Here is a 22,572-nt window from a genome sequence, read left to right as displayed (position 1 = left end):
TTGGACTCTGGCCAAGAATATAGAGGTTGAAATCCTACCATTTTCTAGGTTGAAAACTCTTATACCGTGAATTATAATATAGTTATACGCAAGTTGCCCGATTACACTAGAGATTGTAATGGTATATAAATCTTATCAAAAAAAAAAAAAATGCGTAATAAATTTGTAAAATATGTACCAATTAAGAGTAAGCAGTAAGCATGCAAACAAGAAAGATGAAAACAAAATACATTGTAAAATTTTGATATCAAATTAACACCGATCCATCTGATCATACTTTTCCAAACTCCAAATTAAGGCCAAGGTAAGCAAGCTAGTATTTGTAACCCTTAACGAACAAACTCTCAGAAGCCAGTCCACGGGAACCCCCACCTATGTACTTGCCAAGAGTAGCCTCTGAATTGGCTTTGCACCTCCCCAAGAACGCCTCCTGAGCTTTCCCTACGTTCTCTTTCTTCCCACTCCATGTCTTGAGTGTGCTTTGCTGCAATGCACGCCCAAATGAGAACGAAAGTGTCCATGGCTTCAACACCTCCAGCTTATTCATGGCGTTCAGGTTCAGCGTTGCCTCTTCCTCACTCTGTCCTCCCGATAGAAACACGATACCTGGTACCGCCGCTGGGACTGTCCGCCGGAGTGCAGTCACTGTGTACCCTGCTATCACCTCCGGTGGTACCTATATATATATATATATATATACACAAAACATATATGTGCAAAAATTAATGAAACTCTGCTATTTTAGAGAAGAAAAACAAAAAAAATTAAATTAAAAAATGATTAATTATGACATTAATCTCGTTAGCTTGCTAAAGGCATCAAAATGTTTATCATAAATATTTATTAAATGATATATGTTAATGTATTATTGGTTGATAAATTTTTAATTAGATAAGTAAATTAGAAAGAAAAAAAAAAAAAAAAAACTAATTGAATATTAGTATATCAGTTGGTAAACTAAATTTTGAAATTTCTAGAATCTCATATTGATTTTCTGGGATATGTAGAAGATATATATATATATATATATATATATATATATATATGTATATATATATATGTATATAAACATGCAAAAACATGAGCATTTTCATTAAAAACTAACTTTTTCTATACCTTTGGGCTGTCAGAACCAGGAGTGACCATATTAGGCTTAAGAAGAGTCCCTTCAAGAAGAACATGGTGATCATTGAGAGCCTTATAAACAGCAGCGAGCACAGTCTCAGTAACAGCAGCACATTTCTTAATATCATGGTCTCCATCAGTCAATATCTCAGGCTCCACGATAGGCACCAACCCATTTTCCTGGCAAATAATAGCATATCGAGCCAAGCCCTGAGCATTCTGCTGGATAGAAAGTTCGGATGGTTCTGTGGGACCAATTTTGAGCACGGCACGCCATTTGGCGAACCGTGCACCGGCCTTGTAGTACTGCTGGCACCTTGCGCCGAGAGAATCGAATCCCTGAGTGGTGGTTTCGCCGTTGGTTCCAGCCAGCTCGACGGTGCCCTTGTCTACCTTGATACCCGGGATGACATTGTTCTCCTGGAGGACTTCGACAAACGGTTTTCCATCGTAGGTTTTCTGGTAGAGTGTCTCTTCGAAGAGGATGACACCGGAGAGGAAGGAGAGTGCATTTGGAGAGGTGAAGAGAAGCTCACGGAGTGCTTGGCGGTTAGGCTCGATGTTCTCAACTTTAATGCTGGCTAGACGTTTCCCGATGGTGCCGGTGCTCTCGTCGGCTGCCAGAATGCCCTTGCCGGGAGTTGCAATGTACTTGGCATTCTTGATAAGCTCATCTAGTACAAAAAATAACAAGAATAAGGAAACAAACAACAACTATGGTATTTAATGTGTTTCTTGATTTAATTATCGTTTCCGATATTCTTTTTACTTAGGGGATTGATCATGATGAGCCTTCAATTTTTTTATTTTTTTATTTTTTTTATATTAAAGTGTGTATATATTTATGTAGGGAGAGAAAGAAGTGGGATTACCAGCATACTTTCCAACAAAGGCAGACATGGCTAAAGCTTTTAGGATGATATTTGGATGGAGTGAGAGGAAGAGTGGGGTGTATAGGGGACGAAAATGCAAAAACAAGGTTAAGAGAGCCAACAATCTAAATAGATAACCCTTAATGGAATATACCAACAGAATCGATCTATACCATCAATGAACACGTGTCACAAGATTAGCCCAACGAAGGTTATCATCCTCGGATAAAGCAATGAGTGATCACTCTCCTTGCCAAGTGGCAACTCATCCATTAGCTTCCACTTCTATGTCTCTTTTTTTATTTTTTTTTCATTTCCTTCCTCTTACGTGAGCTTCATATACATTGTGTGGAATACCAAATGCCCCTCATCCTTTTCTCTTTGTTATTTTTTGGAGAACTTGAAGAGGTGCTGCATGACACTCCAAACCTCAACTTTTGGACTTTACTAACTTCTATGTGTTTCATTCAGCCACTTCTTTTTTCTTTTTTTTTCTTTTTTTTTTCCAATTTTTTATTGTTTTTGTATGTCACTTCCACTATATTCACCCATCAAATGCCGTCCATATTCAGATCAACCTACTTAGTTCTCTCATGGTAATTAAATTAACCAAAAGCTTCTAAAAATTTAGGCTTTATAAAGTAAAATGAGCATTGAAAGTGAAAAAGGCACATCAGAGTAGTTTTCAGTAAAATATATTTTTATTATCATATCATATAATGAGTATATGGAGTAAATACATATATCATGGGGAGGAGGCTTTTCATTTGTCACTGAATGTTACTCCCCAAAATGCCACAAAAATTGTATGTATAGTAAAATTTTTATGGGGGCTAGACTCTATATATATATATATATATATATATATAGTGCACAGATACAGAGTCAAAACATCACTCACTCTGCCTAAATGTAATTTTTGTAACCATCCAACCCTTTTTCAAGGTATTTTGAGAGAATTAACTAAAGACACTTGAAATTTAAAACACCCCCCAGTTTGCAACAAAATTTCCAAGACAGAATTATATAAAAGAAGTTTTTAAAATGATGGTGATTTCTCACTTTAATGAAGTCAAAATCTTTTCAACTCTCGAAAAGCAGCACCCAGCACAATATTTAGTCAAGCAAGTTCTAGCTGATATTCATGACTGCTGATGATGATAACTGAAAATGATAAATGAATTAGACCAAGAAGGCAGCTTTGATGGAATTACTGTGGAGCAGCCGCCATTTGCTGGTCATCATCATCGGTTCCAAAATATCTGTCCCCAAATTCACCCATGCCAGGTATGACACGGAAATCTTCATTCAGACCAATTTCAATCTCAGACGTCACAATCTTAATCCTTGGGAAGCTTTTGCAGACCACATGTACACCTTGAGGTGCCTGGTTAATGGATTTGCACCATCATTAGATTTAGCCCTTTATGTAGTCAAGAGAAAGAGAGAAACCCAGAAATGAACGAACACAAGATTGGGATAAACCAAACTTACAGATATAAGATTGAGAAATATAATGTTGGACTCCGGTACACCCTTCCTCAGAAGCAAAGATATAGCCTGAACAGCAGAATTCCCTGAAGAAAAAGTGTAATTCCTTAGCTACACCAGCCAACGTAACAACAAAAAGTCAAAGCATATATGCCAAACAGGGTTGACTGTTGAGAACTACCATAATCTAAGGAACCAATTTTGACAAGCTTCCATGTTCATTACAATAAGGACCACATAATGCCTAGCATAAGAATTAAAACAATTCAGAAAAGAGTAGTACAAAAACAAACCTGTGCCTAGGATAGGATCCAATAGTAACACATGCCTATCTGAGATATCCTGAGGTAGTTTTTCATAGATTAGCTGCCCAGCAATAAAGAATCAACGGAACAGTCAGATGTAGAAATGGATTAAGTTGATGAAAATAAAAACACTGCATGGAACTCCACACACTCAGATAAATGCACAAACCTGCTGACCGTTGTCCCCTTCTCTATGAATAAGAATTTTCCCAATCTTGATACCTTTACAGCATGCTCTTAAAGCATTCTCCATGCTCTCACCACTGGTATGAGAATGTTATCATACAACATAAATGAGGTTTAACAGGACATAAGATAATTGGTTTGGTTAAGCCCTTAGTAGTATATTATGAAATTTTACAAATTAAACCTTTCAAGTACTTTTGTAAAATCTAAGAAGGCAACCCCAAGATCATAGAAAAGCCAATTAAAATAAAAAGGAAAAAGACATCAAATATATAATGAGATGCCACAAATGAAAGCCTACCTCCTTATAACAGAAACACCACATAATCTCTTGCAGAAGTCTACACCAGTATAAACAGACCCTGCATCCACACCATAGAGGTAAGTTAGAAGCAATACATTAGTAATCACTGTCTCCTAGAGCCAGAACCTATAAATAACAACCAAAATAATGAACGAAGTAAAATGTCTAATATAGCATGAAATATCTCCTGTTGTCCATATTATGAAGACAAGCCATCTTAAAAATGATCACTTAATATTATTTTTTTCCTCCTATACCAGTAACATCTCAGAAGATACACAAGCAAAAGCATGGGATGTGAAATTTCATACTTGAATAAGTGAGAGTCAATTGTGTTATGAGACATTACAAGATTAGCAAAGCATAACTTTCTTGAGTAACATAACTGGCATTACTTAAGCAACCGATTGATCTCATGTTAACATGAACATCAAATAGCTTTTATTACTAAACTGAAATTAGCTATTGGTATACTATTAAATTACCATCAATCTAAATTTTAAGCCATTAGGAAATGAACTATGTATATTAAGTTAAAATAAAAGACCGTTAATACCCACCTCGTGTGTAGGCCTACCTAATTACAAAATATGGGCCATACATGTAAAATACAATAAGTTAAAGAGTTAGCAGGACTCAAACACCAGACATTTACATAATTATACAACAAAAACTCATCAAGCACAATATCAAAGTCACTTACTTTATAGCATGTAAATCTTAAGTTCCAACATAAAGTGACATATGAAATTGGAGAGCCAAAAGATATCAGTAAAAAGCACAAATGTAAGCTTACCAGTTGGAGTGACCACCTGCTTTTCTGTAAATGGTAGATGTCCCAGGCCATGTTCAACAACCTGGTCAGCATTCAAGAAACTTAGAGTGCAACAGGGTAAGGAATTTTGCCCCATCCTACAACTGAATTCAAAATCATCAAATGATCCCTAAATTTAAGGAACATTATACACACCAAACGAATCAACCGATCAGCATAGAAAACAAAATCATGTTTTGTTGTTTGAGAATCACGTATGAGGGTATGCATGCCCCGTATCTGCATGAGATAAGCAATAGTTACACACCAAAAGAGAACCACTAACTAACAAGCACGGTAGAGTAATGATTATGTAGCTCAAGAGAAAATACGAAAGATGAGATACCTGAAACGTTGACTGAATGACGTATAAATTAGGATATATTTTACAAAGGTCATGCTGACCAAGCTTCGTACATATATGTTGTACAATCAAATCAATGGCTACATGATTATCACCTCCACGAGGAATAATGATATCAGCATACTTCTTTGTAGGAAGAATAAAGTCATCAAAAGCAGGCTTCACAAATTTTGAGTACTGCATAAAAACAATAATCAACTTGTAAGGAAAAGATAAAACTGGAAAAATAGCTAACCTAAATTTGTAAATTTGGGTAACAAAGGAAAGAAAAAAGAAAGAGGGTGCAGGGGAAAGGGAATAATAGATCATCCAACTATTTATAGTGAAGTATTTTAAGCTAAGAATGAAATATAGAAGGTTAACAGACAAGATTGCTATTACGTAAATTCAAGAGCCAATCTTATTGATCATACTCCTTAATACTAAAATTCTAAAAAAATTTCTACCAAGAAACAACCCCCCTTCCCGGTTTCTCCCATGTCTATATTAATGCTTGAAGTAACCTTCTTAATATTACCTATTTATATATCAGAGTGCGACTGATCACATGAACATTGACAAACCTGATCAAGAACAGTACCAATATCCCTGCCCTTCTCCGCTGTATCACGCCTTATTCTCCTAGCCAAACGAACATCAGCATCTGCACTGAAAATTTTGCAGTGTCAAGTGTTGCGACTTAGTAACACTATAATATGCAATGGCATAAAAAAGGACAGACAATACAACTTGTAACAGGTACAACATAATTCACTCTTGGGAATGTAACTCTCAAAACAAATTCGTTTAAAAGATGTATAGGAAAACACATCTGTGGGACACGTATCAACAAAACTACAATTTCTGTGGACTCAGACTTGCAGTAATTAAATCACCATTACGCTTCTTGATAAAGATAAACAGAGAACAATATATATTATCCTAATAGGACCAGAGAATAAAATGTTAGGAATTCTTCCAATGATAATGAATAGTGTTGTAACCGCATTCAATTTTTTATACATTTTGCACTTCCAAATTTGTTGCAGTAAAGTACATTAGCATTAGAAATAAAATGCTACATCTAATAGTCAAAATGGGAAAAGAAAAAAAAAAAACATAGATGACCTGTATCAACAAATATCTTCATATTCAACAACTCCCGTACACGGGGATCATGGAAAATGAGAATTCCTTCCAAAATTATAACATCGGACGGATTGACCTGTGGAGGATATCGTAACAGTTAGGGTTCCCAATACAGGAAAGAGACAAATAACGAATTTAAGCTCATGTATAACTATAATTTTGATTGCTGCCAATGAACAGGGCTAAAACAAGAGGCACTTATATGTTGAACTACATCTGATTTAGACCCTTTAATTTTGAAAACAAACAATAAGAAAACAACAAAAGAGTTACCCTTCTGGATGGAAACACATTGCTTTTGTAACTTTTGAAGTCATATTTTGGAATATCCACTGCTTGCCCATGCCTCAACATATCCATAGAAGATAACAGTTTCTCAGTGTCAAATGCATCTGACAAAAGAAACAAATGAGCCACAACAGAATATATAAACCATGAAACATGTAGATTGTTCAGATATTTAGTTTGGAACAAACCAGAGTTTATTTGAACAGAGAAGCTTGGTCTTCAACACCAGATTCTAAAATTCTAATAAAAAAATGCTAGATTCTTAAAGATAAATGTGAAGTGCCTAAAGTTTATGGAACCATAAAATGATCGTACAACAAGAAAACTGAAGGAAGTAATCCATTAAGGAGTTTCAAATATGACCAACATAAACCTAACGATAGCATAGTCAGATCATTTCATATAACTCAGTTTTTAAGTAAAATAACAGATAAGATACTTTAATATTCACTGCAGCATTTAACATTCATCAGTTAAAATGCCCTTACCAGGATGGTCAAAGTTATACTCATATACACGTGAAAGTTCTTCTTGAGTCAAATTATGATAAAAGGAATCCTGTCATTCATCCAGGTTGAGCTACTTAAATAAACACAATAAGGATATGCAAAAAAAAGAAGAATAAATTCTTTTAATAAATCACTATATTAAACAACCTATAAATTAGGCTAACAGTACCTGATTAACAAGAACAACACGCTGGTCATGAAGCTGTTGTATAATCATGTCACAAACTGTGGTCTTACCAGATGCTGCTCCACCAGCAACCCCTGCCATGAAAGCCATGTATTGGTGCTTGTGAGACTAGAATAGAAAATAACTCAATGGATAGTAACTATTACATAAAAATGCACATACCTAACCATAGATCAATAGATAAAAGTTAAAAGGTCATAAAAATTAGTAAAAAAATATTTTCTGTCTCTAACTTAAGCCTTAGCAATAGGATCATCATTGAGAACAACAAGATAAAATTCCAAATAAGTAATTGTACACTAATTATTAAAGTAAATTTCTTGAAATCACCATGTAGAGTGCCGGGCAGATGCCAATTCAAGTTATAAAATTGCAAGTCCATTTTTTTTTTAAGAGAAAATTCCTAATAAGTAATGCTACAAAGTTGCAAGTTAAATAGGAACAGGCTAAGCATGATTCAACATAATTCCCAAGCCAAAACTTACCAATGACAAAAGGTTGTTTATGAAAGTTATCTGTAGCTGAGGTAGTTGGTTGCTCCACCTCTGTATTTCTTTGCTCCAAACCATCCATGTGAAATCCGGAAAAATGAACCCCTGAGGAGGCTTCTATTAAGTCTACAACTGATTTAGAATCCATGGACAGAGACCTATCACAAAAACCAAAAAACAATTACTAGTGCAATCACGACAAGACAAAAATCAATACAAATGACTTTATAGCAAGCTAAAAACACATGCTATCCTTTTAAACTTAAGATATCAATGCACCCTACTGTAACTCTTGGCTGGTTAAATTGGTATCATCATGCACCAATCAAAATGCGCCCAGGCTATTTAAAAATATCTCTTTCTAAAGTCTCTAATTACACTGCTTTAGAAACACTCTTTGAAAATTTGTTTGCACTTTGCGGCATAAAAGTCCAACGTATTGAAAATAAGACACAAGTTATACCCAAAAACAGATAATGATAAGCTGTAAAACAGCAAAGTGATCAAACAAAACCCATCAAACTTGTGTTGGGGATCTAACATTAACAAAGGTGCTAATAAAACCAATCAGTTTCCTTACAAACACAAACATGTTCATAATCGACGAGTTATATTAGCTTATACTTGGGTTTGATATTGCTGCCCAATGCGTCAACAGTAGCTCCAAAGAACAAACCGAGCAGCAGTTACTGATCAAAATAAAAAGGCAACAACAATGTAAATTGAATACGTAGGAGTATAATGCAGCTAACCCAATCATACCGCATTCCAGCTCTAGTTCCGTGTAGCATCCACGCTCTCAAACATAACAGAGAAGCGGAATCGGAATCACAGAATGACTCCAAAAACTGGATTCGATTCTACGGAACCACAATGACACAGAAACAAGCAACCCGAAATGGACCCCAACTTGACTACGTTTATTCATTTTGTGCATTTAAATAGCAAACAAACAAAAAATCAAAATCAAAATCGAAGCATTAATGCAACCATTCATACGCAATTTCAAATCCGCAGATGAGATCCAATGCGTGTGGCACATGCTTGATCATCAAAACCGAAACATAATTCCAGAATCACAAGAAGAAACAAAAACAAAACAAAAACAAAACAAAAATAGATTGAAACTCTGAAACAGAAAAAGAGTGGGAACAAATTCAGGAATCAAGCAATGCAATCGTACCTGATGATCTAGTGAGAGAAAATGGTGTGCGAGGAGAGAGATAGAGGGAGAGATTTGAACGCAAGCTTTATAGAGGCGCTTTGGAGAAATTATAGAGAGAGAGAGATAAGAGGCAATTACACAGAGAGAGAGAGAGAGAGAGAGAGACAGAGGGCGGGTCTGGGTGATATATATATAGTGCTGAGGGAGACCGTGCACCGAAGTCCATGTTTAGAAAAATGGGCCGCGACTTGCATGGAAATTACAGGTGGAGCCACAGCACCAGTGCTCTCTCTCTCTCTCTCTCTCTCTCTCTCTCTCTCTCTCTCTCTCTCGCTCTGATATTTTTGGTCGTGCGGTGGTGCAGTAAAACGCTTATGCTACTACTGGCTCGGCTTGGCTTTGGCAAGGTGTTGGATTGAATTATCCACCGTGGCACTGATTCGGACCTGGGCCCCACTCTTTTTTCACCAATATCCAGCATACGGTATGGGTTTCGCTTCTGTATACTCACTCATATCCATGGTTTCAGCAATTACATCTCACTCCTTAAATTTAAAATATCCCATCCTGTATTTTGTGTTTTGTCGTCTAAACCTTTTTTTTTTTTTTCCACAATCTTTTGTAATCCAAACTAAAAAAAAAATTGTCGTACTGTCTTATAAATTAGTATTTTTTTTCTTAATTAACGGGGTGTGATGAAAATTGAACGGCTAATATTACCGTTTAGATCGTCTTGTAAAGAGCATATGATGCATGATTAATTGCATGGAAAATACAATAATAAAAGGAGTAACTGTTTTTAATAAAAGGAATAATAGTAGATAAAAAGTAGAATGTCAATGTAATGAGGCCGGTAATTTGTAGTGCTTTGGCAAATCATTTTAACCATTCAACGGGGTTAGTCCAGCTGTTCTTAAGTAATCTTTAAAATTATTTAAATTTTAATTATTTTTATTGAGAGTAAATATTAGTTTATTGATGAAATATTTTTTTCATGATTATGATAATTTGTAAATATTATTTGTTATATTAATTTATTGATACATCTAATACATAATAATTACTTCTTTTTTTTCCTTTATTAAGATATTATTGAAAAATCACACTATCAATTAGTTTTCATTTTGTATTTGCCTACAAAAACTATATTTTTTGGGTTAGTCGGTTTTTTTGTGTACACTGAATATTTTAAATATTATGTCGTTTTGGATATAAGCAAAAGAAATAAATTTTGCAAAAATTCAGAATTACAATCCCAAAATTTTACCATTTTTAAGAGGTATAATATATATTTTCTTTCATTTGCATATTAAATATTGTTTTGTATTTTCTAACCTACTATTTTGAGATTTTTTCCATATTAGTTTTTGATAAATTTTGTTTTTGATCTACAAGTGAAAAATATTCTGCATATTCTTTACTTTTTTAAATTCATAGAGATGGGAAAAAAATATATTAGAAAATCATAATATTATATAAAATGCAATCTTTCGATTTTCGTTAAAAATTTTCTTAATTTATGAATTTGGCTTCTGTTTATTATTTGCAATTTTTTTTTCTATCATCATTCCTTTATTATTTTTGTTCAATATATTTCATAAATTACAATATTCTAAAATTGTAATTTTCATTGAAATTACATATTAATTATATTTTTTATTTTAACGGATATCAGTTTAAAAGAAAATTACATCTTAAATATTAATAAAGAAAAATAGATTAATTTTTTTCCTTTCTACCTTGTTATCTATAAATTTTTTATTTTTATTTTTTTTGGGATCAGGACAAAAACAAATACCACAAATGAAAAGTTTGAAACGCACAAAAAAGAGTACTCCAAATGAGTTGGTGGTCAAGCATGTAGGTAAACAAAAAATTAAATTCTTGGTCCACGTTATTTACCAAAACAAAATTCTTGATTCACGTTAATTTTTTGGTTCAATTGTAAAACCAACATCTTCCTATTTAGGATTTAAACTTTGATCCAAAAACATCATGTTTCGCCAAGGTGTAATAAATAAATAAACAAACACAAAATTAAACAAAAATCATCAAATAAAAAAGGAAAATAGCAGGATTTAGAAAATAAAAAATATATATTAAACGAAAGACAAAATTTTTCAGAACGTTTATGCTGTCATACATGAAAAAGAATTTCCAATTCTAAAAAAATAATAATAATAAATACAAATGTTACTTTTTTTAATTTAAGTTTGTCCTTGTTACTGTTGAGTATTATTCAGACAGCTGGTTTCACCAAAAAAAACAAAATCATATCAGTTTTACTTTGTAAACGAAAAGGACAGGTATCATCTTGGCCAAAGAGAAAAAAAGAAAAAGAAGGAAAAAAAAAAGGACAGGTATTATTTTTCCAATAATAAATTCCAAGCATATAGAATCCACTACCCAATCCAAGTGTGGTCACACTCAATGTACAATTAAAAACAAATTTCAAAAAAAATTAAATTATAATTATTGATAATAAAATTAAAATTATTTATTTATGAACAAATACATAATTAATAATTTATATTATATATTCAATTATTATGATGTAGTAATATAAAATAATAAAATAGTTATAACAGAAATAATATTTAAAACGATAAATATTTTATATGTAATAAACTTGAAAATTATTTAGAAATTGATTTTTTTTCTTTTTTGTTGTATAAAAAACTAGTTTCAACAGTGACAGATATTTAAATAAAAAAAAATAATGGAAGATATTTTTAGATTTGTTTTCTTAAAAAAAAAGTTTGTGTAAGCTTATATGTAAATTCTAAAAGTATTTTTGCAATGATTAATGAAGTATTTAGAGTTGGATTAGACAAACAGATTAAGCAAAAAAGCAAAAACTAAATTTAAACAAGTAAATATGTAAATACAAGATAGGAAAACGTAAATTAAAGAGAGGCACTTGCCTAAATTTTAAATGATAATCAACCAATTAAGGAAAATAATTAGTAAAAATGTTTAGAAAAAATAAATTGAGGGGCGGCCTGGGCCTTAGGAAGATTCGCCACTGGTCACACTGCATAATAGTTAGGGTATATAAATAATCTATCATCTAGGAATGTAAGTCCAATATATTTATTATTTAGCAAAAAAAGTCCAATATATTTATTAAAAAGAATCAAGAAATTATTTATAGCCAAACTCCAAGATTACTTTGAAACTTCGAGAAGACCGCTATGCAGGATTCAGCAAAGACCATCCAAGTGAAACTCCGAAGTGGTAATTTCCATAAATATTAATTATCATATCAAATATCCGAGCTGCCTCTTAAAAATTAATTTATTATTCTCCATCATTTTGGATAAATATGAATACTTTTTTTCTTCAACACAATCTTCAATATCCAAGTCCTTTAAAACATTACCCCTTTGTAGAAATGATGGTTGAGCAAAGGTCCAAAATTATTTTTGTTCTATTAGGATATTATTTTTTTTGGGTCATTTTCATTTAATGTTTACGTGTCTCAGCAGAACAAAGATTGATGCGGACTTTTCCCATATATTTGGTATTTATATTCAGCTTTTATTATTCTTCTTTTGGGCTCTTTTATTGTAATATTCAGATTCTAGAGGATACCAAAACTTTGCTTTAATTACTGAGAAATAAGAACAAAACCATCGTTTTTTTTTTTTTTTAAATATATTTGACATGAAATACTTCTAGTACATCTAATACTGCATACCCTATCAATATAGATTTGTCACGAGTGAAAAAAATAATAATAAATAAATAAATAAATAAACCTAGATGAGATTAGAAAACAACATAAAAATTTGCAATAATTAATCTATCTTTGGCTTAACGGGTTTCGTCACTTAATAATCTGAGTAACACCAAACTAATCTATGTTTGACAGATTCAGTGTCCGTGATTAAGACAAAGCTAGTGTAAAATAAAAATACTGCATCAATTTTTTATTAAATTTTGAATACCAATTAAATTTTAATTTTTATTAAATCTATCTTTGTTTATCAAATTTTAAATACCAATTAATATAGCAGCATGCTAATTATCAACATATTAATTAATCAAATAAATTAATAAGTTAATTCAGTAAATCAATGTTCATAAGCTGGTATAAAATTTAATAAAAATAAATTTGATAACTTTAGTATTATTTACAAAATACAATGCTTTTAAAATTATATATATGTATATAGATATTTTTCTAATTCAGAAAACCTCGTGTATATATATACACATTCAATGTATTTAATTAATAAGGGTATTTTCTTTTTGTTATAGAAAAAAAAAAAAAAAGACTTTTAATTAACAACATGAAAAGCATGGATCGCGATTGAGCAGCTTGTGGAATTCTGTAATGCCCAAAAGTTGCCTTCTCTCTCTCTCTCTCTCTCTCTTTCTATATACTCCTAATCCAAGCATAATGGGTTCCATCAGTGAAGTCCCATTCCACAAAAGAAAGAATCCAAATATACCGACATATATGCATACACATTACGAACACCCACACACACATTGGTCTATGAATGAAAACGTGAAATTTTAATGCCTCATTGAATATGATAATCTCTAATTGGGCGATGAAGAAACAAAGATTGCCGGAGTTTGGAGGCCATGCATGGAGGCTATTACAACCAATTGCAATACTCAGTTTGCTTTGAATTGGGTATAAACAACTTTACCCCACACCTTAATCAGTGGACTTTCCTAATTTTCACTTATAAATATCATTTGGAGAGAGATTTAATTATAGCATTCCCATTGTATTTTACTGTTCTAGGACAGTGTTTGGATTCAAATAAAAAGGTGAGTGTACAAGGGCAGCATAGGAAATGACCTGTAAGTCCTTGGATGGTGGTGGGTACAAGCTGTAAGTTGTTGTAACGTCCTTTTTTCTTTTTTTCTTTTTTCTCATATATATATATTTTTTTTGGGGATTACCGCATGTGGGTTGTAATGTCTTCCTTGCCCACCACTTTATGTTTCTTAGTTGAAATTTCACACTATTGGTGACGACTTAATTGAAGAAAATGGAATCTATACTTTTGTCAAATGTCGAATCTTGTCATTGTTTTTGAGCTTTTTATCTTAAACTTTTTATCCAGTTCATCTTTTTCATCATAAGGAAATTCACACATCCTTTTAGCCAAAAAAAAAAAAAAAAAAAAAAGAGGAAATTCACATATCCATTTATTTCTAATTATACATAAAATTTCTGAAATGCCTATATTGCCTATTAGATGTCAATGAATTACTGGATACAAAATTGATCCTAGTTATTAATAAAGCTTAAAATTCTATTTAAAACTCACCGCAACAACAAAGATGACTTTTAACGAAAAATGCATGTTTTAGCACATGTTTTATAGAGCATAATTTGGAATGTGATTGACAATTAATACAATATGTGCAAAATAATAAAATAACCCTTTAACCGGTTACTGATGCAAGTAATACTATTATTATTATTATTATTATTATTATTATTATTATTATTTTGTTAAATAGGTGCAAGAAAGGCCACAACGTAAGAAAATTGATTCAATCCTATCTGTCTGATCAGGACCATCATGTTGTTAAACTTTACAGTGGAAGTTTGTAATTTTACCGGCTTTGTATCTCAAAAAAATAAAGATTTAAATGCAAGTTTATTGGCCACTTTTTCATTTTGTTGGCCCAAGGAAGTGACGAGAAAAGTGGATATGGAAGCCCATCATATTCATCTCAGCTCCATACAACTGCAAGTCTGCATAAAATAATATTATTTGTTATTATCTTTTTAGGATATATATGTATAGATCTCTTACTACTGAACCAAGTAAAGAAACAAGCCACTTCTTAAAATTTAAAATATTGTCAATCTCACTACAATTAATCTCTTTATGCGATTGCTGGTAATGTGTATATATATATATATATCCTTTAATGCTTTTTCTTTTGATCTTAAAGTATTGGAGACTATCAAATGATAGATATTAAAATTAATCTCTAAACTGAAAACAAATAAATAATACTGTTAATATCATGGAGTAAAATGCAAAATTCTTGATGCATTGCCTATTAATCTATCTTAGGAAGTTGACTTAAGATTGTAATAATATAATATCTATCATCTAGCTCATAACTATGGAGGTTAATTATTGAGACATAATTTTCAAGTTGGGTTATTGTCTTGGAAAGTACTTTTCTTCTCTGGTTTTCTGTTTTACATCTGTTTGTTTCAGATTATGACATCAAAACAGACCTTCCAAATACATATATTTAACCTAGAAACTTTCAACCAACTAATTCTTTCCATCGTCGAATAAACAGAGCATAATTTTAGGATTTATTCATGGAGATAATTTTCTTCTTGTACAGTCTAGTAGCATATTGTGAAATAATAAAATCAAAATATTCCATTCAACATATATACACTAAAATAATATTATTAAGTTAGTCATCTCCAAAATCAACATGCTACCTGCATTCTTATCTCTGGAAAGAAACTAGAAAGCGATCAGGCCATAAAATGGCGGAGATTGCAGTGGGCTCTGTTTTAGACAAGCTCGTCGTATTGTTAAGTCATGAAGCAAACTTATTGACAGGCCTTCATTCTGAAGTCCACAGCATCAAACGTGAGCTAGAGAGCATCAAATGTTTCCTCAAGGAAGCAGATAGCAAGGCTGAAGCTGAAGGAGAGACACTACAAAAATGGTGTTCGAGTATGGGTGCAGCATCTAAGGGAAGTGGCGTTTCAAATAGAAGCACAACGCCCCTGCCCTCGCCGCGGCGGCTTCATTGGTTCTCTCTGTAAATTGGTCATTCCATCATCATCAAATTCAAACTAAACCACTCCATGATATTGCTTCTCGGATACAGAACATCAAAGCAGAAGTTTTTCAACTTTAAGGAGAGAAGTGAAAGGTATGGCTTCGCTTCTTCTATTGAGCAAGGACCTAGAGCTGATAATGGACGCATTTCGTGGAACGACCCTCGTAAAGAAGCCCTGTATCTCCAAGAAGCTGAAGTCGTGGGTGTTGAATCTTCTAGAGATAAATTGATTGGCTGGTTGTTAGATGTTGAATCGCCCCAATGCACTGTAATTGAGGTGGTTGGGATGGGTGGATTGGGCAAGACAACACTTGTGAGAAAGGTCTACGATTCTGTGAAAGACTAGTTCGATTGCCATGCTTGGATTGCAGTTTCGATTGCCATGCTTGGATTGCAGTTTCTCAATCATACCGGATGGAAGAGATACTGAAGAACATGATGGAGGAGTTTTGCGAGGTAAAGAAGGAGTCAACTCCTGTGGATATATGGATGCCATAGATGAGGTAAAACTGATAAAAATGTTAAAGAGAATACTTACAACAGAACAAATACCTTGTCGTTTTCCATGATGTTTGGAAAATAGATTTTTGGGGTGTCATACAACAAGCTTTAACTGATAATAAAATTGGTGCAAGGATAATAATCACAACGTGGAGTTTACATGTTGCAAACTTCTGCAAGACATCATCATCATTTGTCTTTGTCCATAAGTTGAAGCCTCTGCCTCTAGACATGGCATGAGAACTATTTTGCAAAAAGGCTTTCCAATTTGAATTCAAGGGTCGTTATCCTGCTCATTTAGTAGAGCTTTCTCATAGAATTATCGAACGATGTGAAGAGTTACCCTTGCAGTTGTAGTCATAGCTGGGAGTTGAGTTGCTCAAAGAGCTCAGAAACTTAACGCAGTTGAAAAAGTTGGGCATCGTCAAACTAAGAAGTGAAGATGGAAGGGCACTTTGTGAGTGTGTTGAGAATATAAAACATCTTGAAACTCTTTCCATATCTAGAGGACATGTCATCATCACCCCCTCAATTTCTTAGACGCCTCTACTTAAAAGGGACGTTCAAGGAAATTTCCAGAATGGGTCACAAAAATATCTTGTGAGGGTATGGATTCTCTGGTCAAGATTAATGAAAGATGATGATCCACTGGAATTGCTTCAAAATCTGCAGAACCTGTTGAAGCTTGTAATCGGTAACGATGCGTATGATGGTGAGCAACTGCACTTTTAGAAAGGAGGATGGTTTCCAAAGTTGAAAGTTCTCGTGCTCACGGATTTAAGTAGGTTGAATTCATTGGTAATAGAAGATGGGGCATTGCCTAATCTTGAAGAACTTACCATTGGACCCAGCCTGCAACTGACGGAGGTGCCTTTTGGAATCCATTATTCGAGAAACGTCAAATATCTTTCATCCTGTGGCATCACGAATGAATTCGTGCGAGAGTAGGCATCCAGAAGAAGGACAATATTATCACGTCGATCGTATTCAACATGTCATGTACCGCGTGTCCTTTTGGTTTATTGGCGCGATGGACAACAAATTGAAACCTTCAATTCACGTGGGTTTCCTTTGCACTGAGCATAAATATGTTTGTGAGAAAAAGCTAGCCCTTGATGATGAGGGTAAGTGAATGCAGTGTGAAATTATTTATTTGTACTTGTAATTTAATATTGTTATATATGTTGCGGATGTTTGATAAAAAGTGTGGTCATTCTAAAGGTTTATAAGTAGAAACCAAAGAAAAACATCAGAAATATCAGCGGCCCTTTGGAGTTGTGTGGACGTTGCCTAGTCTAATCCGCATTGATACATATATTTCTTATTTTCATTTTTTTGAATTTAACTTAATAAACAATATTTATTATTATTATTTTTTTCTAAAACTCATTTTTATTAAATAAATAAATATTTAATATTTATTTTTATAGTTGAAATATATTTATACTATATATATATATATATATATATATATATATCCTATTTTCACTTTTCTGAATTTAGCTTAATAAATAATATGTATTATTATTATTTTTTTCCAAAATTTGTTTTTATTAAATAAATATTAAATATTTATTTTTATAGTTAAAATATATTTATATTGTTGCTTTGTAATAGATATTAAATTCTAAACGAAATGAAACAACATTATAAAACCAAAAACAATGCCTTCATTTAGATTTCCGAAATGACCCAATCTTTCATGAAGATATGCAACTTCATAAATGAAACAAAACAACGTTATAATATCAGAAAAATACCTTTATTTAGATTTCTGAAAATACATAGTCTTTTATGAGGAGATGCAACTCCATTAAATAGTGTTTTCAATTTCTATATAAGACAAATCGTTTATTGTCATGGACATTGGTTTTTACTTTTACAATTACATTAATCATATAATATAAATATACAAAGAGGGAAAATAATAATAATAATAATACTAGTTCTAAAGAGTTAAAAATTCAGCACTAAATTTATAACAACAGCTAGTTTAGTTTTATGGGCAGTCTTTTACAGAACTTCAAGCATAATAAAGAAGGAGAAATACTATCTTAAGAATACTGCAATCTACAAGACTCTATCTTTCCTACCTAACACAAATCAATATTCTAAGTTACTTGTTTTTTAAGTTATATATCTGTTTGGTATTTATATATATTCTTTATCATCTATATTAATTTTATATTTCAATTTCATCTGAGTCAATTTGAGATTTACTGATTGTCTGTTTCCCAATAATGTCAGAGTCTATTTTAGCATAGTCACGTGCTTGCTTTTTAGTTGCACGTGTTTTTCATTTACTTAGTTAGTTATCTGTTATTAAGCTGTTTTAATTTTTCCACATGTATAAAGAAGACTGGCAGTAATTCTTTCAAGTTGGGTTAGTTAGTTAAAACTATAATGAGCTATATTAACTAGCTCAAAACCTCTTTTTGTTTCTAAGTAATCATTTTTGTCATTTTTCTATTGAAAAGAACTCTCTGGTTTTCTGTTTCATTTTCTCAGCTTTTCTTTGTCTTTCCTTCCTACCAAACGCTAACCTTCAAAGCCTAAGGCCTTTTTTTTTTTTTTTAACTTTGTCATGGTATTAGAGCCTTATTCCATGGCGGAACTACACAATCCAATCCTAACTGTTTCTCCGTTTCCAAACAATATCATCAAACTTGATGATTCTAATTTTTTCATTTGGAAATCATAAATTTTACCTGTTATCAAAGGTCATAGGTTCCTTAAGTTTCTGCAATTCCTTTCTTATGAAGATTATTTGAAAGATCAGAGATCTGATTCCGCTCAACCCGAAACAATTTCACCAAGCTCATCGACTAGTTCCGATCAACTGAATAAAGAAGATTGGGACATTCAGGACCAATTTCTTGTTGGATGACTGCGAAGCACAATTGAGAAAGAAGTTTTAGGGCATTTCAATGGAAAAGATACCTCATTCAGTCTATGGAATGCTATTTCTAATAGGTATGCTGCTCAATCTCCTACTAGAATCTTCCATTACAGATAGTTGATTCAAAGTACCAAGAAGCATGGTCTTACCGTAGATGCCTATGTACTGAAAATGAAAAATCTAGCTGATAAGCTAGTAGTTGCTAGTGATACTGTTACTGAGAGAGATTTAGTGTTATATATCCTTAGGGGATTAGGATATGATTTTAAGTCAATTTCCACTGTTTTACAAGTTAGACCCAAGCAGCATACATTGGATGAAATTCAACATCATCTTTTATCCTTTGAAGCTCAACTTGAGGAGGAAAATATTGCTCTTAACTATGAAGTGTCATACAAGGCTGCTCACATTGCTTGTGATTCTGGTATGGTCTCAAAAAATTGTGTTGATACCAAATTTGGTGCTAGTCGTGGATCTAATAATGATTATAGTTCTTCTGGTGGTTTTCATAACAATGGTGGTTTTCATAACCAGTTTCAAGCTTTTCAGAGTCCAAATCAATATCATGTTGCTGGTTTTCATGAGCCAACCTTTGAAAGTCATGTTTTTAATGCTGTCCAGCAAATCCTTGGTAGAGGAAGAGGTAGAGGTAGGAATTTTGGTAGAGGAGGTGGTAGAAATTCTAAGCCCACTTGCCAGATTTGTCAAACTTATGGTCATTTAGCTGCTTATTGCTACGAGAGGTTTGATAGTCAATACGTGGGAAATACCAATGCCAATTCTGGTTCTAACTCAAATTTTCAGTTTAATACTCAGTAGCTTGTTCCTTATGAATTTCATAGACAATAGCAAGCTATTAATCAGCCATTTGAAGTCAACATTAATCCTTAGCAGGTTGTTCTTTCTCAATTTCATTGCCCACAGCAGGCTATCAATCAGCCGTTTGAAGTTCAATCTCAGAATTCACCTTTTCCTTTCCCTGCTTCACATCTTCCAATTCCTCGATCACAGGCCTACAGTAACGGTAACAACCTTCCTCCATCAGTGGTTTCCTCTGGTTATAACAAGGATTTGCCTACTTACTCGCAACCTTCAAACTCTCAGATTCAAGGACACTTGATCTACACTAATGATGCTTCTATCCAATGACTCTTGCTGATTTTTCATGATATCTTGGCAGTGGAGTAACGAATCATGTTGTAGCTGATGGCACCTCCTTACTTAATCAAGTTGAATATAAGGGGCCCAATAAGCTGATGGTTGGAAGTGGAGCACACATGGACATTACACATATTGGTAATAGTCTTATTCCCACCTGTCATTCTGATATAAAATTGTTACATGTGCTAGTTGTACCTTACATTGCTAAAAACTTACTTAGTATTTCAAAATTGACTCATGACAATAATATGTCTGTTGAATTTTATTCCTTTCATTGCATGCTAAAGGATCATCAAGGGAAGCCAATTCTTAAAGGAGTAAGAGAATGAGGGCTTTATAAGCTGTTACTTCTTTCATCTCTAGCTTCCAAGCACAACATCATCTTAGCCACTGGTCTCAACTCAGCCAAAACACCAAGTTTTTCTTCCAGCCATAATTCTTTGTTACAGTCTTCTTTTTCTTAAAATAATGATCATTTAGTTAGTTCTGCTGTTCAATGTCATAACTCGAATTTTGATGTTCCTGTGTTTTCTTCTTGTATCTCAACTTCAGTTTCCCCTTGTATTTCAATTTCCACTTATAAATGTTCTAGTTCATATTCATGTTTGAATCATGATAACAATGTTTGTTCTTCTAGTTCTTGTATTTCAGCTATTGTACCCACTTTTTCTGAAAATAATAATAATAAAGGCACACCAGTTAGCAATTTTTCTTCTTTGTTATCTAACTCATTGTCTCTTGTTGCTGCAAACATAGTAGATGTTAATATACTACAAAAAAGACTTAGTCATCCTTCCTCTACTGTTCTTAATAAAATTCTTACTTTATACAATCTTAAATCAAATTCAATTCCTCTTCATTTTTGTGATGCCTTCCAACTTGGTAAACAACACGTAATCTTGTTTTCCAGTTCATCTTCTCGAGATACTATTCCATTGGAATTAATACACACAGACTTATGGGGACCTTCACCTGTAGTTTCCTCAGAAGGCTTTAGATACTATATTCAGTTTCTTGATGACTTTTCTAGATATGTTTGGATTTATCCTTTGAAACTTAAATCTAAAGTGCTTCCCACTTTCCTGGGGAGTTTAGAACATTTTTACCTTACCTCACTTCTCAAGGCATACTTTTTTGCCACCCTTGTCCGTATTTACATTCCCAAAATGGAAGAGTTGAATGAAAACACAGACACATTATTGAAGTTGGTCTGAGTTTAGTAGCTGAGGCACATATGCCTTTAAAATTGTGGTGGGATGCTTTTAGGTTCTCCGTTTATCTTATTAATCGGCTTCCTACCCAAGCTTTGCATAATCAAATACCTTTCCAACTTTTGTTCAAGGAACAACTAGATTTTAACTTCCTGAAAGTTTTTGGCTGCACATGTTATCCTTTCGTTCGACCCTATAATGCTTATAAGTTTGAATATTATACCCAAAAATATATTTTTCTAGGCTATAATCCTGACCATAAAGGGTATCGCTGCCTTCACCATACAGGTAGAATTTATATCATAAAAAATTTTACGTTTAATGATCTAAGTTTCCTTTTGCTACAGATTCAAATTTTATTTCGATGTTATCTTCTTCTTCCACGTCCTTTTCCAATACTAATAATACTCCTTCTACTCCTCTCTTCATTTATCATTGACCTCTTGTTTCTCCACCTCATAGTTTACCACTCATACCAAACTCTCAATTCTTTCCAACATCTCCTTCTCTTCATCCTAATTCTTCTTCTGTTCAATCAACTGTTGTTTTACCTTCAACTTCTTCTTGTCCTTTGCTTCCTATTTCTTCTTCTTCATCAACCTCTTCTGTTCATCCCATGATTACTAGATCTAAAACTAGGTCTCTCAAACCTAAAAGTTTTCTCTGTACTAAATATCCTCTGCCTTCAGTTTCTTTTGCTTCCATACAAGAACCTTCAAATGTTAAACAGGCTCTAGCTGATCTTGCTTGGAAACAAGCAATAACTCAAGAGTATA

The 22,572-nt window shown here is 33.0% G+C and overlaps 2 protein-coding genes and 2 long non-coding RNA genes across 5 annotated transcripts; 2 read left to right on the top strand and 2 right to left on the bottom strand.

Annotated features, from left to right (window-relative positions):
* Positions 1–151: 151 nt before the first annotated feature.
* On the bottom strand, positions 152–2,453 carry LOC107407446 (fructose-bisphosphate aldolase, cytoplasmic isozyme 1). The gene is made up of 3 exons (XM_016014731.4): positions 1,998–2,453; positions 1,117–1,799; positions 152–676 (listed from the first exon to the last, which is right to left on the bottom strand). The coding sequence occupies exons 1-3, from the start codon at positions 2,023–2,025 to the stop codon at positions 314–316; spliced, it is 1,074 nt and encodes a 357-aa protein (XP_015870217.2). The 5' UTR covers positions 2,026–2,453; the 3' UTR covers positions 152–313.
* A 226-nt stretch (positions 2,454–2,679) lies between these two features.
* LOC107407445 (uridine kinase-like protein 3) lies at positions 2,680–8,222 on the bottom strand. The gene is made up of 14 exons (XM_025069802.3): positions 8,059–8,222; positions 7,556–7,647; positions 7,366–7,435; positions 6,863–6,981; positions 6,569–6,665; positions 6,025–6,104; positions 5,444–5,638; positions 5,254–5,337; positions 5,080–5,140; positions 4,281–4,341; positions 3,963–4,056; positions 3,782–3,854; positions 3,492–3,574; positions 2,680–3,384 (listed from the first exon to the last, which is right to left on the bottom strand). The coding sequence occupies exons 1-14, from the start codon at positions 8,210–8,212 to the stop codon at positions 3,208–3,210; spliced, it is 1,440 nt and encodes a 479-aa protein (XP_024925570.3). The 5' UTR covers positions 8,213–8,222; the 3' UTR covers positions 2,680–3,207.
* A 1,026-nt stretch (positions 8,223–9,248) lies between these two features.
* On the top strand, positions 9,249–9,789 carry LOC125422494 (uncharacterized). The gene is made up of 2 exons (XR_007241192.2): positions 9,249–9,494; positions 9,594–9,789. It is a non-coding gene; the product is annotated as an uncharacterized LOC125422494 (long non-coding RNA).
* Positions 9,790–18,790: 9,001 nt separating this feature from the next.
* LOC132800003 (uncharacterized) lies at positions 18,791–21,300 on the top strand. 2 transcript variants are annotated; one of them, XR_009634945.1, is made up of 3 exons: positions 18,960–19,498; positions 19,721–20,720; positions 20,873–21,300. It is a non-coding gene; the product is annotated as an uncharacterized LOC132800003 (long non-coding RNA). The 2 variants fall into 2 exon arrangements; XR_009634944.1 differs by having other exon boundaries at positions 18,791–20,720.
* Positions 21,301–22,572: the final 1,272 nt, after the last annotated feature.

Source organism: Ziziphus jujuba, chromosome 1 (assembly GCF_031755915.1).
Source record: "Ziziphus jujuba cultivar Dongzao chromosome 1, ASM3175591v1".
Lineage (NCBI taxonomy): Eukaryota > Viridiplantae > Streptophyta > Magnoliopsida > Rosales > Rhamnaceae > Ziziphus > Ziziphus jujuba.
The sequence above is the reverse complement of the archived record's forward strand: the minus strand, read 5'-3'. Positions and strand labels throughout refer to the sequence as shown.

Excerpts from the sequence above, each read along its gene's own strand:
- LOC107407445 (XM_025069802.3), bottom strand. The coding sequence starts at position 8,212 with ATGGATTCTAAATCAGTTGTAGACTTAATAGAAGCCTCCTCAGGGGTT. Across the intron at positions 5,639-6,024 it reads TTGGTACTGTTCTTGATCAG|TACTCAAAATTTGTGAAGCC; the intron begins GTTTGTCAATGT and ends GTTTTTATGCAG. Across the intron at positions 5,338-5,443 it reads TCATTCAGTCAACGTTTCAG|ATACGGGGCATGCATACCCT; the intron begins GTATCTCATCTT and ends TATCTCATGCAG.
- LOC107407446 (XM_016014731.4), bottom strand. The coding sequence starts at position 2,025 with ATGTCTGCCTTTGTTGGAAAGTATGCTG. Across the intron at positions 1,800-1,997 it reads CTTTGTTGGAAAGTATGCTG|ATGAGCTTATCAAGAATGCC; the intron begins GTAATCCCACTT and ends TTTTTGTACTAG. Across the intron at positions 677-1,116 it reads CTGGTTCTGACAGCCCAAAG|GTACCACCGGAGGTGATAGC; the intron begins GTATAGAAAAAG and ends ATATATATATAG.